Here is a 12,712-nt window from a genome sequence, read left to right as displayed (position 1 = left end):
AAAGATAAGTTACACCACAACCAACAACAACAACAACAAATCTTTGCATTCACCGAGATTTAAAAGGTGACAGTCTCACTTTCGAGCACATAAATGCACTCAAAGCCATTTTTATTATAACCCGTTATTGTTTCAAAGTGAAATTCCAAGCAAAATAGCCTTGGTGTATAATTATATGCTCATGTTGTCTGTAAATCCAGCTGCTTTTTTTCTCCCTTCTTCTTCTTTTTAAAGCTTGCTTTGCAGTGTGAATGCACATTCAACAGGCTGAGGTCCATGTAGTGGCCCCCCGAGAGGATGAGGTCAAAGCTAAGAAAGTTGTTATACATGTGTGAGCCTACAGTCTGGTGATGAGGACGCAGAGGACGACTCACACTTGTCATTTATCTTCGTGCAGCATTCCAAGCAGCAGCCTCTCCAAGAAATCTGTGCTTCAGTTATGCAGTGTGAAATTCTACAGTTTTATTTGCCTGATATTTAGCTCTAGTTAGCAGCTATCCAACCTTGTGTTTTGGAGAAGTACAGTTTCTGGATGTGGCTTGATGAGGGAGTAAGTACGTTTTACTTAAAAAGCCCCTTACAAGATAAAATCACAAGGGGCAAAAAATGGAGAAAAAGACTGAGTACAAAAAAATGCCTGTTTAAAAAGATGAGCTTCAGCTGAGGGCTGGTGTTTTCCACACAAAGAGGGCAACTATTATAAAGGCTCTACCACCTCTAGTGTTGTCTATATTTGGGGAAGGACAATAAACTCTGATCAGAAGACCTGACAATCCTACTGGCGACATATGGCTTCAGAGGGTCACTGGTGTCCTGGGCACCTCACGGTGAAACCAGAACTTAGAGCTCAACTAGCTAGCATTAGCTCAAAGCACCTCTGGCTCCAAACAAGCAACACTGCAGCAAGCAGAACACCGACATCTTGGGCGAGTCCTCAAAATGTGGTTTCTAGAAACCTTTTGGCCTCGCAGTGAAATGCTTTCTAAAGGTCGAGTAACTTTCAAGGTGGGGTTTGCAGAACTGATCAATTTCCCCTCATAGACTTGACCTTTGGAACATTTGCTCCTGAAAACAGGTTGTTCTGATTGTAGTTTGAGGCCAACAATGAGCCAGAAAGATTTTATGAGTAAAGGCTCAACAGGCTTTCAACATTTTTGCAAAAAGAATGTATAAGTATGATCAGCAGGATAATTGGCTTAATCTTCACAGGGCTTTGGTCCTGCTGCAGGAAATGTAAATCACAGTGCTACGGAGCTGTCACATTTGGCTTCATGCTTAGGGGTAAATTTGTAACCTCAGACACCCTCTTTGTTGTCAAGCTTGTGTTGTAGCCAGTGTCTGCTGGCTGCTGGAGTTGGCTAACAGAGCGCCGGGTAGTTCCTGCGTGACCTGGATCTGACCAACAGTCTGATGACTCTCTCAGTCTGATCTATGGTTTATTTTGTTTGGTCTAAATCAAAAGTGGTTTTCTGGGTTTCTTCAGCTTCACACTGACCAATTAGGAGTTGTAAATCAAAATGACATTTGGCTCACTATATCTGGCAACACATCATCCTGTCTGAATGGAGTTTTTGTTAGCTTGACATAAATCTGATTACTCTTCTTCTTAGCCATAGATCATAAACTGACTGGGGAAAAAAAATTCACCAATCAGTCCATCGGCAGCACCTCCCAGCATCCGTGAAAATAAAAATAAATAAGCTCTTTTCAATTTAAATGTAGAACTTGGATCTATAGTTTGGAAACCTTTCAGTGGTTCATTTATTAGTATTTGAAAAGGGATGACAATGCATCAATTTTCTGCTGCCAATATATGGGCAACATTCCTCTCCTACCTGGGAATCTCCAGATATTCTCAGGATAGATTTTCTTCTACCAAAAGGAAGTGAAGGAAAACTACCAAGAGTGATTCACTGACATCCAACTTAAACATTATCTTGAAATTAAAATGTAAAACTATATATTTTTAAATATATCAATAAACACATTTATTTGACCAATAAAGAGATGTACATTTGAAATCATCCACATACACACTGCGGTTTTTCTTATTTTATATATCCAGATTTGTGAAAGAGAAAAGGAAAAGAAACAGAAAGCCACATTTTAGACTAATCCTACAACATAATAGTGATGGGATTTCCGGCTCTTTTTAGAGAACCGGCTCTTTCGGTTCGGCTCACTAAAATGAGCCGGCTCTTTCGGCTCCGAACCGGCTCTTCAGGTTGTTTTGTTGCGTTAATTTATTATTAAAAATAATATAAAATTATGCACAAAATGAATTACTAATGTAAAAAAAAGTGGTTTTATTTATATATGTTTATATATAAATATATGTGGTGGCCCCTAGAGACAAAGCACATACAAACTCCAAAACACATTCCTAGAGTTAACTGAACTTCCAAAACAGAGCTACCTAGATCACTTAAATTACACAATTGAAAGCATATGTGTATGGTTTGTGTATTTATACACAAGCACTCATATATATTCAAATAATAAAAAAAAATGTTCATTTACACCAAATCATGTCGTTGGTACTTGCTGGCTTGTGTAGCTACTAGGTAACTAAAGCTCAACACTGCGCCTAGCATCCTGGAGCACTTCTGTTGTGTTTTGTACGTGTTTTGAGTTTTTACGTGTTTTGGAGTTTGTACGTGCTTTGTCTGTAGGGGCCACCGTAAATATACTTTTATTTAGTCACTCCACATAAAATGTAATAAATAAATCATATAATACAACAACCAACTAGTCACAGTTCAACTTTTAACTATTTAAATTTTCAGCTTTTTCCATTTAAACCAATTTAAAGTGAAACAACACAAAACACTGCAAACCACAACACAATTAAATATAAATTACAATATGAAAACAAAAAGAAGATGCATATTCTCTGTCATATGCGCCTGCATGAATAAACTTTCTGAATCCTTTAGCATCTGCAACTGAAAATAGTTGTGGATGATTACTATACCTTTCTAATGTGACGTTGTTGTCCCTGACTCTCTTTCTCTCTCTCTCCCTCCCGCTCTGTTCCCGTGCTAGTGCGAGTGTAACTACCGCCCCTCCCCCCTCTGCTCAGCGCAAAGCACAACGCTCGCATGCTGAGTGAAGCGGAAAAAAAAAAGTGCGAGAGAGGGTGAGAGAAAGAAAAAAAAAACCCACAGCTCGCGATAAGGAGCCGGCTCGCGTGGTTCACGTCAAAGACCCGCCTCTAAGAGCCATTTCGTTCGCGACTGACACATCACTATAACATAATAATAACACTGGAGCTCTTCAGGCGGTCAAAATAAATTAAAGATAAATGTTAAGTGTTACTTTAAATTAGTGGAAAATAGAAAACCTCAAATCTAAAGAGCTCACCACTCACTTAAAATATAATTTAGCATTTATTATTGGGGGAAAAAACAGTAAATGCAAAACGGCAAATAAAATCCTCCTAATGACTGATTAAAGAAGATGACTCATGTGTTCTGCAACGTCTTAATCAAACTCATAACGTGAAAATGTGCTGATGAATCAGATTAAAGTAGGACAAGCACAGACGTATTATTTGTTTTGGCAGCTCTTCAGTCACTAAAGAGCTGGGTATAGGGTTGCCAACTCCCTGAAAAATAAATAAGGGACACCTCGTGGCCAGGGCCGGGCGACCCAGTTGTCTTCACCCTTCCCAGTGTGGTGAATTTTCTAGCTCTTTTTTTGTGTGTGAAATTATTTTTTTAACCATTTGACTTGAAGTTGATTTAAGTAGATGCATATTCTATTCTTTGTGATATGAACACATGTAAAACAAATGATCATTTAGCCATTTATTTTTAGCTCAAAATGACAACATTAACACAGTAAAACAGGTCTCTTTCTTAAACAGAAGCCTGTCATGCTTAACTTTTGAGAATATAAGTAAATCTTTCTTTAAAAGCACTCTGTCCTGCTTAACTTAAAATAATAGAAAACAATAGAAAGAAAAATATTCTTGTAACAGTGCACATTTAGTGCATTTAGTACAATTGGCTTCAGTTGAGGTATTATTTCAGCTTTTCTAATGCTAATCAGCTGCTCCTGTTTGTAAACCCACTTGTTCCCATGATTACGCATCATAACTCATCATCATTATTCATCTATGTATTACTTTTATGTATTAGTCATCAATTTGTTGTAATCATCTATCCTTGCAGTTGTTTATTACACAAAATAAATTATATTATCACACTTCTGGCCACATAGCGCTGATATTCACTGCACATGCCCATATTAACTTTTTCCAGCCAGGTGTTTTCCTTTTCCCATTCTTCCCTTTCTCTGAGGGGAACAAACATTGCTGCTCTAATGCTGGGCTTACACTGTGCAGTTTTAGGCCCATTTTGAGCCGATTTTTGAGTGATCGGACCGATTTTGGCCTTCATCGTGCGTCGTGTAGTATACGTGGGGTAACGAGAAGTGATTAACACCTCACGACCAGCTCCCGATCATCAATCGCTCGTGAGGGTGTCACCACAGGCGCTCACACTGCTCACGCGCAAACGTAAACGTTGGTGAAAAAGACGGCGCAGCACGGCTGTGCAGCGTGTGATCTGGACACAAGCGATGGAGGCACAACTTGTAGAACTTTGGAAAGCTCATCCGAGCCTTTTCGATGTGGCATCACAAAATTATCACGACCACAACAACCGTGAAAATAGTTGGATTTACATTGCTGCTCAGTCACAGCTGCCTGATCAATGTTTTTCATTAGCAATTTAGCAAAGTTGATGGTAGTGGTGTGTCTGTGTGAGTGAAAGACAGAGAGAGCGAGCGACAGATTTTCTGTTATAACCTTCATGTTATGGAGGCACAGTGTGAGCACTCAGGTCGCATCAGAGCATCGGGCGGTATAGTGTGAGACCTGCATCGTGACCTACCAACTGCGAGTCAATCGTGCAGTTTGAGCAGGAGCTGAATAACGTGACTGAAAAAAATCGCACAGTGTCTGTCCAGCTTTAGGTGTACTGTCATCCGAGACTTGCACCGCAGAGTCGGCGTTTGTTCCCCTGTTGGCCATGCTTCTTGTTGTGGTCATCTGTTGTCTTCCGGTATTTTCTCCGCAAGCGACCTTTCCTCGACCAATGAGATGAGCGGTAATCTGAATTGTCATACTCGAATTGTTATAAGTGTGCTGTCAGCTCATTGGTCACAAAGCAGGAGAGGGGCTGGGAATTATGTTTTCAAACAAAGTGTTAATTCCATAAACATTTATAGACTACTTTTGATTCTCACTGTATTACGGGACAAAGTGCGTCCCTTATTAGCTCAATACGGGACGTGTACTTTTGTTTCGAAATACGGGACGATTCCGTATTTTAAGGGACGGTTGGCAACCCTAGCTGGGTATAATGTTTTCCAGCAAGTAAACCACTTTGCATTAAGTGTTGCACACATTAACACTTGGCTGACCCTTACGCAGTAACCACAGCAAAGTCTTATTACTTTATGTTTATGTCACAGTGATGCGAGGCGCTCTACGGCTGTCTTCGGCTTTGAGATCAAATGAAACATTTATGATTTCCTTATAAAATCAGAGCTTTCGTGTTTGCTGAGAACATTTGACCAAAGGGCACAATGAATTGGTTCGTCGAGATCTCCAAGAAAAGAAGCGTTCGGACGGAGAAGTGATTCATCGTGCGGCAGCTCAAACATGGTCTGAAAAGCTCAGTCTGGCTGGAAGGAGAGTAACTAATGATTTATGTGGTGAAGGTACTGAATTGGAAATGATTACTCTGCATTAAGTTACATAAGTCTGCAGGGGAAGAATTCGTTTTCAAGCTGCAGCGGTCGGAGGACAACAGCATGAACGTTTCATCTGCCAAGCTGGCTGCTAACAGCAAAATCACATGAAATCTGCTGAGAGTTCAAATATTCTTAAAAAAACATTTTCATTTCTGTATAAACATTCATTCATTCATGCAGTGTCTTTGTTGGCAGGTGTACTGGGGCTTTATTACTTACTTTATATGAGTAGATTTACATATAACAATACAGTTAGCTATTAAAAAATATGATGCACTCTTACAAAGTATACTGCCAGATAGATGTAGCTTGACTTCAAATTAGGCAGTTCATGCAAATTAGGCATTCGCTCATTCAAGCTTATGCTGCAGTCATATCTGAGAAAACAGAGGTTGGAGAAACCCAAATGTTTGTGAGCATGTGCAATGACCTTCCAGTCTTGTTGCCTCTGAAACGGTTGCTTCAAAGACAGGGTTTACAGTTACTCGCAGACAGGCGCTTTCTCCGTCACTTTTGCACGGCAACACAGCGATAAAGAGGCAGTAAGGCAGAATCAGGTTGGCAGTTACATGCAGTCGCTTTGTGATGTTCGTGTCACAGCAATTAACTGTGATGAACTGATGAAAATCACAAATCTGTTGTCTCCATACATAGACATTCACATTAGAGCCCACACAGAACCCAGAATCTGAAAGAGAATTTCAGACATTTCTCCATTGACAATACTGTGTTTGCTTACTTTATCCATGACATCCGTTAATTGCCATTGCCATTTTGAAAGTGAATACAATGAAAGACGGCTGGATCTGACAGAGGAACCAAAGGACACTGCAAGCTCAGACTTGCAATTCTCATGTTGTTAGCTAAGTTGCTATACCCTGGTTTATCCTCCGGACTTGTACAATACTCATATTTCACAAAATGAACTTCGTATTTTATTCATTAAAACTTGAAACAAAAACTGAGCTCATCAGGAAATGATGATGAGGTCACAAAGCGAGTGAGTCGAGGGCTGTTTCCCCACAGAGTGAAAGGACTGTAAATTTATTTTTATAACCATAGGAGTCACCCCCTGCTGACCATTAGAAGTCATGTTTAAGGCACCTGCTTGCTAGTGTGGTGGCGCGAAGGAGGGATAACCAGGGACGGTGACTAAGGGATGTTGACAACGCCACCTGGGGACAGAGTTACACCCCAGGAAAGATTTTTATAGCCAATGTAGATATTACACTAGCTACCAAAGCCCACAGGCTCATTATTAACAGCAGAGGTGAGGCAGAATTTATTAAGAAAAACTACTAAAAGCATAGAACTGTAAAATCAGAGATGTTCTTCAGGTAGCAGGGCTGAGTCTGCAAGACAGTTTATTAAAACACTTTATTAACAAACAATGATTAAAAGGAAAAGGCTCGCTGCCACCCGAGTAAAACACCAACTTGATAAAATAACTAAACAAAGCGGTGGAGACCGGCCCTACAGAGAGGAGTACCCAAGGGTGCCACCAATTACTCACCATGTAGTTCCACTGCAAACCTCACTGTCACTCACACTGAAATCTAAATGGTGCAAGCTACCTATGCCCGGTGTGTACACTGTCATGCATCGGGGAGGGGATTCCACCTCACGTGCCTAGCCCCTCAACAAGCGGCCGCACCTCCACTAAAGCAATAAAACAACAACCATAAAACGTTAAACAAATTAGTAAAAGAGATATACATAAAACAAATACACCCTAAGTTACAGTTCTTTATAAAACCATGAGTCAGTCAAGGCCAGTCCATAAACGTTTGTAAGATGACAACAGGCCACAACAAAACAAAACAAAAGAGCACAAGACATCTGGGGCCCGTTCTTTGTACGTCGCTAAGTAGGTTAGCTGGATTTGATTGTTGACGATTTCGCGTGATCCTGGATCGTTCGGTTCCCCGAAGCTCATCCGGGACTTGCTGTCATAGCAACAGAGCCGTAAGCGTAAACCTGCTTGGGAGCAGGCTTACTTTATGTAAACAGGATTAGATCGCGGCCACTCAGGTATGTCCGCCTCATGTATACGAAAGCAACAGCGATATCCGACCACTGTTTCACCAGAAATAGACATCATCAATGTAACTAAAGATAATGCAGCACTTGATACTGTTATTGATGTCACACAGGTCATTTCCTAAAAAAGGGAAATGCACTATTAATCACGCTATGTCATGTAGGTGATCACGCCAGATGCAACTCATATGTCAGAGTAGTAACAGCAAATTACATCGCGTAATCAAGATGGGAGACCACGGCTATAAAAGCGAAGGTGGAAGTGGGAAGTCTGTCGCAGCCATGTCCTGTCCGTTTGTACGCGAGCCACCCATTGCGGAAGGTGCAAGAGTGATAAGGAGAGTTTTCAGAATCCAACGTATATTGCGGGATAGACAGGATCCTTTAGCTCAGCACGACAGTGTGCTCATAGAGAGATACCGATTTTCCCGTGAGGGTATCATCTACCTAACCAACTTGCTGGATCCCCATGTTAAGAGTACCACTCACCGTAGTCGGGCATTAACAACTGCACAAACTGTGTGCATTGCCTTGCGGTACTTTGCGAGTGGCACGTTTCTGTACGCTGTTGGAGACGCAGAGAACGTTGGCAAAAGTGCTGTCTGCCGGGCCATTCGCAAAGTGTACCTGGCACTCAAGCATTTCCTGGGTGCGTTTGTGGTTTTTCCAAGCCACTTAAGACCACAGGTTGTCAAACAGGGCTTTTTTGCCATTGCAGGTACAGTAAATTCGATAGTGAATGTGATGCAATCATGACCTATGTCGGTAACTGTAGCTCGATTGTCCGCAGGCTTCCCGAATGTGATTGGTACCATAGACTGCACACACATTGCGATCAAGGCCCCCCCAGGCCCCAATGAAGGGGATTTTGTCAATTGAAAGGGGGTCCACAGTATAAATGTGCAGGTGAGTAATACTAACATTCCAGATGGTAATATATAATGGGAGGAGTGTGTTCACATATAATGTAATCTCCCAGATGGTGTGTGACTCTGTGCCATATCACAAATGTGGAAGCTAAATGGCCCGGATCAGTGCATGACTCAAGGATCTTCAGAGAGTCAGGATTATGCACATTATTCGAGCGTGGTAAGAAAAAGAGGCTTATTCTGATATTTCACACTCATTTCGGGCCTAACATAACAGCATTTCTCCATTACACAGGGGCCTACGATGGGATTCTCCTCGGAGACAGGGGTTATGCATGCAGGCAGTACTTCATGACACCGTTCCCTGACCCCAACCCTGGGCCACAAACCCACTACAATGCAGCTCTAGCCAGGACAAGGGCACGCATTGAAATGACCTTTGGGCAAATGAAGGAACGATTTCAGTGTCTGAAACGCCTGAGGGTTGCACCTGACAGGGCATGTGACATTATTGTTGCATGTGCCGTACTGCACAACATTGCCACCATCAGAAAAGAGAGGACTCCCATGGTGGAGGTGCAGCCTGATGATGACCTCCAGCCAGTGCACTTGGACCAACCTAGTGGCAGAGCTGCACGGGACAGAATTGTGCAACACTATTTTGAATAATTAAATCATGACATAACATATTTTCTATTGACGTTTATTTGAGCATCTTTGTCTGTCTCATCACACACAAGCCAGTCATCAGTTGCCTGGAAAAACAAATCATATATACTGTGTCACGCAAGGTCACCAATAGTGCTCCGTATGAAAGTGTATTCTTACTTACTCTGAAGTTCCTTTTGAAGCAACTCGATTTCCAGTTGAAGTTTCTGCCTCATTAGAGCTTGAAGTTCGAGTTCACCTAGGAGCTTTTGTTTCTTCAGCTCAGTATACTCCATTTTTTGCTGGAGACTTCTCTTGTAGAGCAGACGAATGTCACCCTGTTTCAATTGTAGTGACAACATTTAACGGGAAAATACATGTCATATAGGCAGTAAAATTAATCACAACACTGCCCACCTCTGTATCAGCAGGCCTCTCTGCCGGCCTCTTGGCCTGCAAATCATACTGCAGTCAGACACACATGGCAGTGCACAAGTAGATGGCAATTCAGGCCAATTCATGCATGTACTCACAGGGTCTTCCTCCAAACCACAGTCATCTGACAGGGTTGCGTCACTGTCCTGTGCAATGGAAACACAATGGTGTTACAAAGGGATGTGGTACAGCCTATTGGTCTGTACAATTGGGTGGGGACAGATCTATCTATCGATCGATCGATCGATCGATAGATAGATATCTATCTCTCTCTCTCTCTATCTATATATAAAAATAATCGCCCAACTTACTATGCATGCTCCAGTCACCCCTTCCATGGGAACAGGTAAAAGTGATGGAGTGTCATGTAACACTGCACACAAAGAAAACCCACAATGCCAATGAATGTCAAAGTACGAATAGCATTTTCATTAAGGCAACAATCAAATTTTTTGAATCATGAGCCCATTCACCAGTTATGTAGGTGCTGCTGCTACTGCACCCCGGCTTCTGGTCTGTGGAAGAGCTGCCCCCAGGGATGCCCTCAACAATGGGTCTGGTGGCATTCAACCTTAGGGCCAGCTCCTCTGCCGGGGTGTGACGAGGGGGTGCAGGACCACCACCTGTCTTTTGTTGCTCTGCCCTTTTCTTGGTTGCTGTTATACACAAACACAGGGATTGTTTCAGGGTGTCTTTTCAAGAGACTGACAGCAATATGAGTGATAGATATTACCATTCTGTAGAATGTTCTTGTATTTCACTTTTACTTGTTCCCATGTTCTGGTGGGTCCTGTTGTGGCTCTAATGTGTAGGAGGATATGATTTGATATGATATAATATGATATGGTGTCATGTAATATGTTTAATTACTTACGCGTTTAATTTGTCAGTAACTTTCTGCCAGCCCTCTCTCCTTGCTTTTGCAGCCTTTGCAGTGTTCCCTCGCGTTCTGATTAAACTCTGGAACTCCTGAAATCCCTCACTCAAGAGTTCTTGCTCTGCTGCCGAAAATTACCGAGCGCGCTCCTTCGACATTTTCGCCGACCAATCAGAGGGTTGCCGATCAATGTTTCTACTATCAATGCGTAGCCCCTTTTACGACACCCAGTGATCTCACATTACTTCATCCAGCTGTACTAATCGTCAACAGCAGGTGTGTTCGGAGAACCGGATTAGTGAGCTCACGGTTAGCGCGATGATTTGGTCTTGGATGTGTCATTTGATCTTGGATGTAGTAAGCGACGTACGAAGAACGGGCCCCAGCAGTACAGCACAATCCACTATCTAAAGGGCAATACTAAAATGAGCAGCTTTCCTGAGGAGATCTGCAGTGCTTAGCTGCCTAACGCTCTCAGCCACCTTGGATGGGAAAAGACTGCCAAATGCCTCTGTGTGGTAGTGACGCGCAGCTGTTTCTTATAAGGTTGCTAATTATCAGCTGGGAAGGTGTGGATGTTAGTGCTGCATTCGCAGACATTATGTAAAATCCTACCCCAAAATCTACTTCACAACACTAGCTTTATGTATCATACCAGCGCATTGAGGAGATGAGGGATGTCTTTGAAGCAGCCCACCTGTTCCTCCCTGGCACACCTGCATCTCATCGTGTCATTACCTCTGCTTACCAACTTTACATGTATTTAGCGTGTGACTGAAGTCTGATTATTTCCTCAAGTTTCTTGTCTTCTTGTGTCAGATCCCACTCAGTGCTCCTACTAACAACGAGCCACCGACCAACAAAATCCCCTCTTTGCTCAAACCCTAAGCCACTTGCATTCACAATCACCTAGGTCTTACCCTGGTCAGTTTCCTCCCCATCTCTCCCCAGGAGAGGTACACTGACTTCATAACAAAATCTGTCAGTTTCCAGACTCAAAAGTCATGTTTGTCTTTGATAGATATGGCATGATTGATACAGCATTGATATGCTGCTGTGTGGTTTCTGGAAAGGTTTCTTAATGTCCACATTGAAATCTCAGTCATCTGAGAGCGATTATTTCTGAAGCATTCAAATATTTGGTGGCTGGGACACGGGCTACGGCATTTTTAAAAACTTAGCTTAAAGATGTTCTACAAATGAACAACAAGTGCAAACATTTAAAAGATCGCGCTGTTGCTTGAAATCAGTATTTCGATTAGTCAGTAATACCGAGAGAAGTTGATGAGTTCCTATTTGTTTAGTGGCTTTGTTTTGTAACCATGAATGTTAATTAGAAGGTTTTTGTCAGGCTATGTGAGTCATCTAATGTCCAAAGAATTATAAATGAAACACTACAACACAACATTACTGTAAATTACAGCTATGTCATAATAAACACAGAATTTCTCCTGGAAGGAATTCACACACACATGTAAACTGTTTGGAGATCTAATGATTAACACATGTTTGCAGTTTGCAAATTTACAATTTTACAGTCCAGTGCAAAAGAAAAGAAGACTTTCTTTAACCAAAATGTTGTAATACGTGAGCAAAGCCATTTAGCAGGCAGCTGTACCTATAGTCCCAAAGTCATCCCAGGACATTCAATGCTGGGTAACATGATGGGTTTTAAATTTCCAGCTGTTATTTATATGCAAACTAAACTTGCAGAGCTTTTTCTGGGAAATAGTATTCATACAATCAGTTGACAGCAAAACAATTATGCAGATACTGTTGAGATGGAAGGGCTACAACATCAGAAGACCATCAACATAAACACCAAATCTAGACAGATGGCATTATGAATTTGGTATTAACCGAATGAAATCATGGACAAATATGTCCACGCTGCTTGACTGCGTAATTGGGTGTTTGTTGGCACACTTTAAGACTTTTAACATGGACTTTTCCAGGATTTTGTTTTGAACTCAGGTGGCATGATGGGGACGAAGAACAAAGCAGTATCTCTCCGGGAATCACAGTTCAGTCATTTTCAGTCAGTGATTTTTTATGGGCAGCACTGCGGCCTCATAATGAA

General features: G+C 41.8%; 2 protein-coding genes across 2 annotated transcripts in view; one reads left to right on the top strand and one right to left on the bottom strand.

The window, feature by feature from the left end:
- The window catches only part of LOC309689835 (uncharacterized protein), a gene marked incomplete at its 5' end in the record, with an annotated part of 76,791 nt that extends 65,437 nt beyond the window's left edge, over window positions 1-11,354 (bottom strand). The window contains 8 exons of the mRNA XM_082506498.1: window positions 9,505-9,658; window positions 9,738-9,773; window positions 9,854-9,901; window positions 10,067-10,128; window positions 10,229-10,411; window positions 10,489-10,556; window positions 10,630-10,753; window positions 11,330-11,354. Coding sequence (XP_082362624.1) covers window positions 9,505-9,658; window positions 9,738-9,773; window positions 9,854-9,901; window positions 10,067-10,128; window positions 10,229-10,411; window positions 10,489-10,556; window positions 10,630-10,753; window positions 11,330-11,354 — 700 coding nt within the window. The remainder of the gene's footprint in view (window positions 1-9,504; window positions 9,659-9,737; window positions 9,774-9,853; window positions 9,902-10,066; window positions 10,129-10,228; window positions 10,412-10,488; window positions 10,557-10,629; window positions 10,754-11,329) is intronic.
- Window positions 5,395-9,341, top strand: LOC309689734 (putative nuclease HARBI1; the record flags this gene model as incomplete). Its single annotated transcript, XM_082506356.1, has 2 exons — window positions 5,395-8,549; window positions 8,783-9,341. The coding sequence occupies exons 1-2, from the start codon at window positions 7,981-7,983 to the stop codon at window positions 9,339-9,341; spliced, it is 1,128 nt and encodes a 375-aa protein (XP_082362482.1). The 5' UTR covers window positions 5,395-7,980.
- Window positions 11,355-12,712: the final 1,358 nt, after the last annotated feature.

Source organism: Aulonocara stuartgranti (assembly GCF_965226115.1).
Source record: "Aulonocara stuartgranti genome assembly, chromosome: 15".
NCBI classification, from domain to species: Eukaryota; Metazoa; Chordata; class Actinopteri; order Cichliformes; family Cichlidae; genus Aulonocara; species Aulonocara stuartgranti.
The sequence above is the reverse complement of the archived record's forward strand: the minus strand, read 5'-3'. Positions and strand labels throughout refer to the sequence as shown.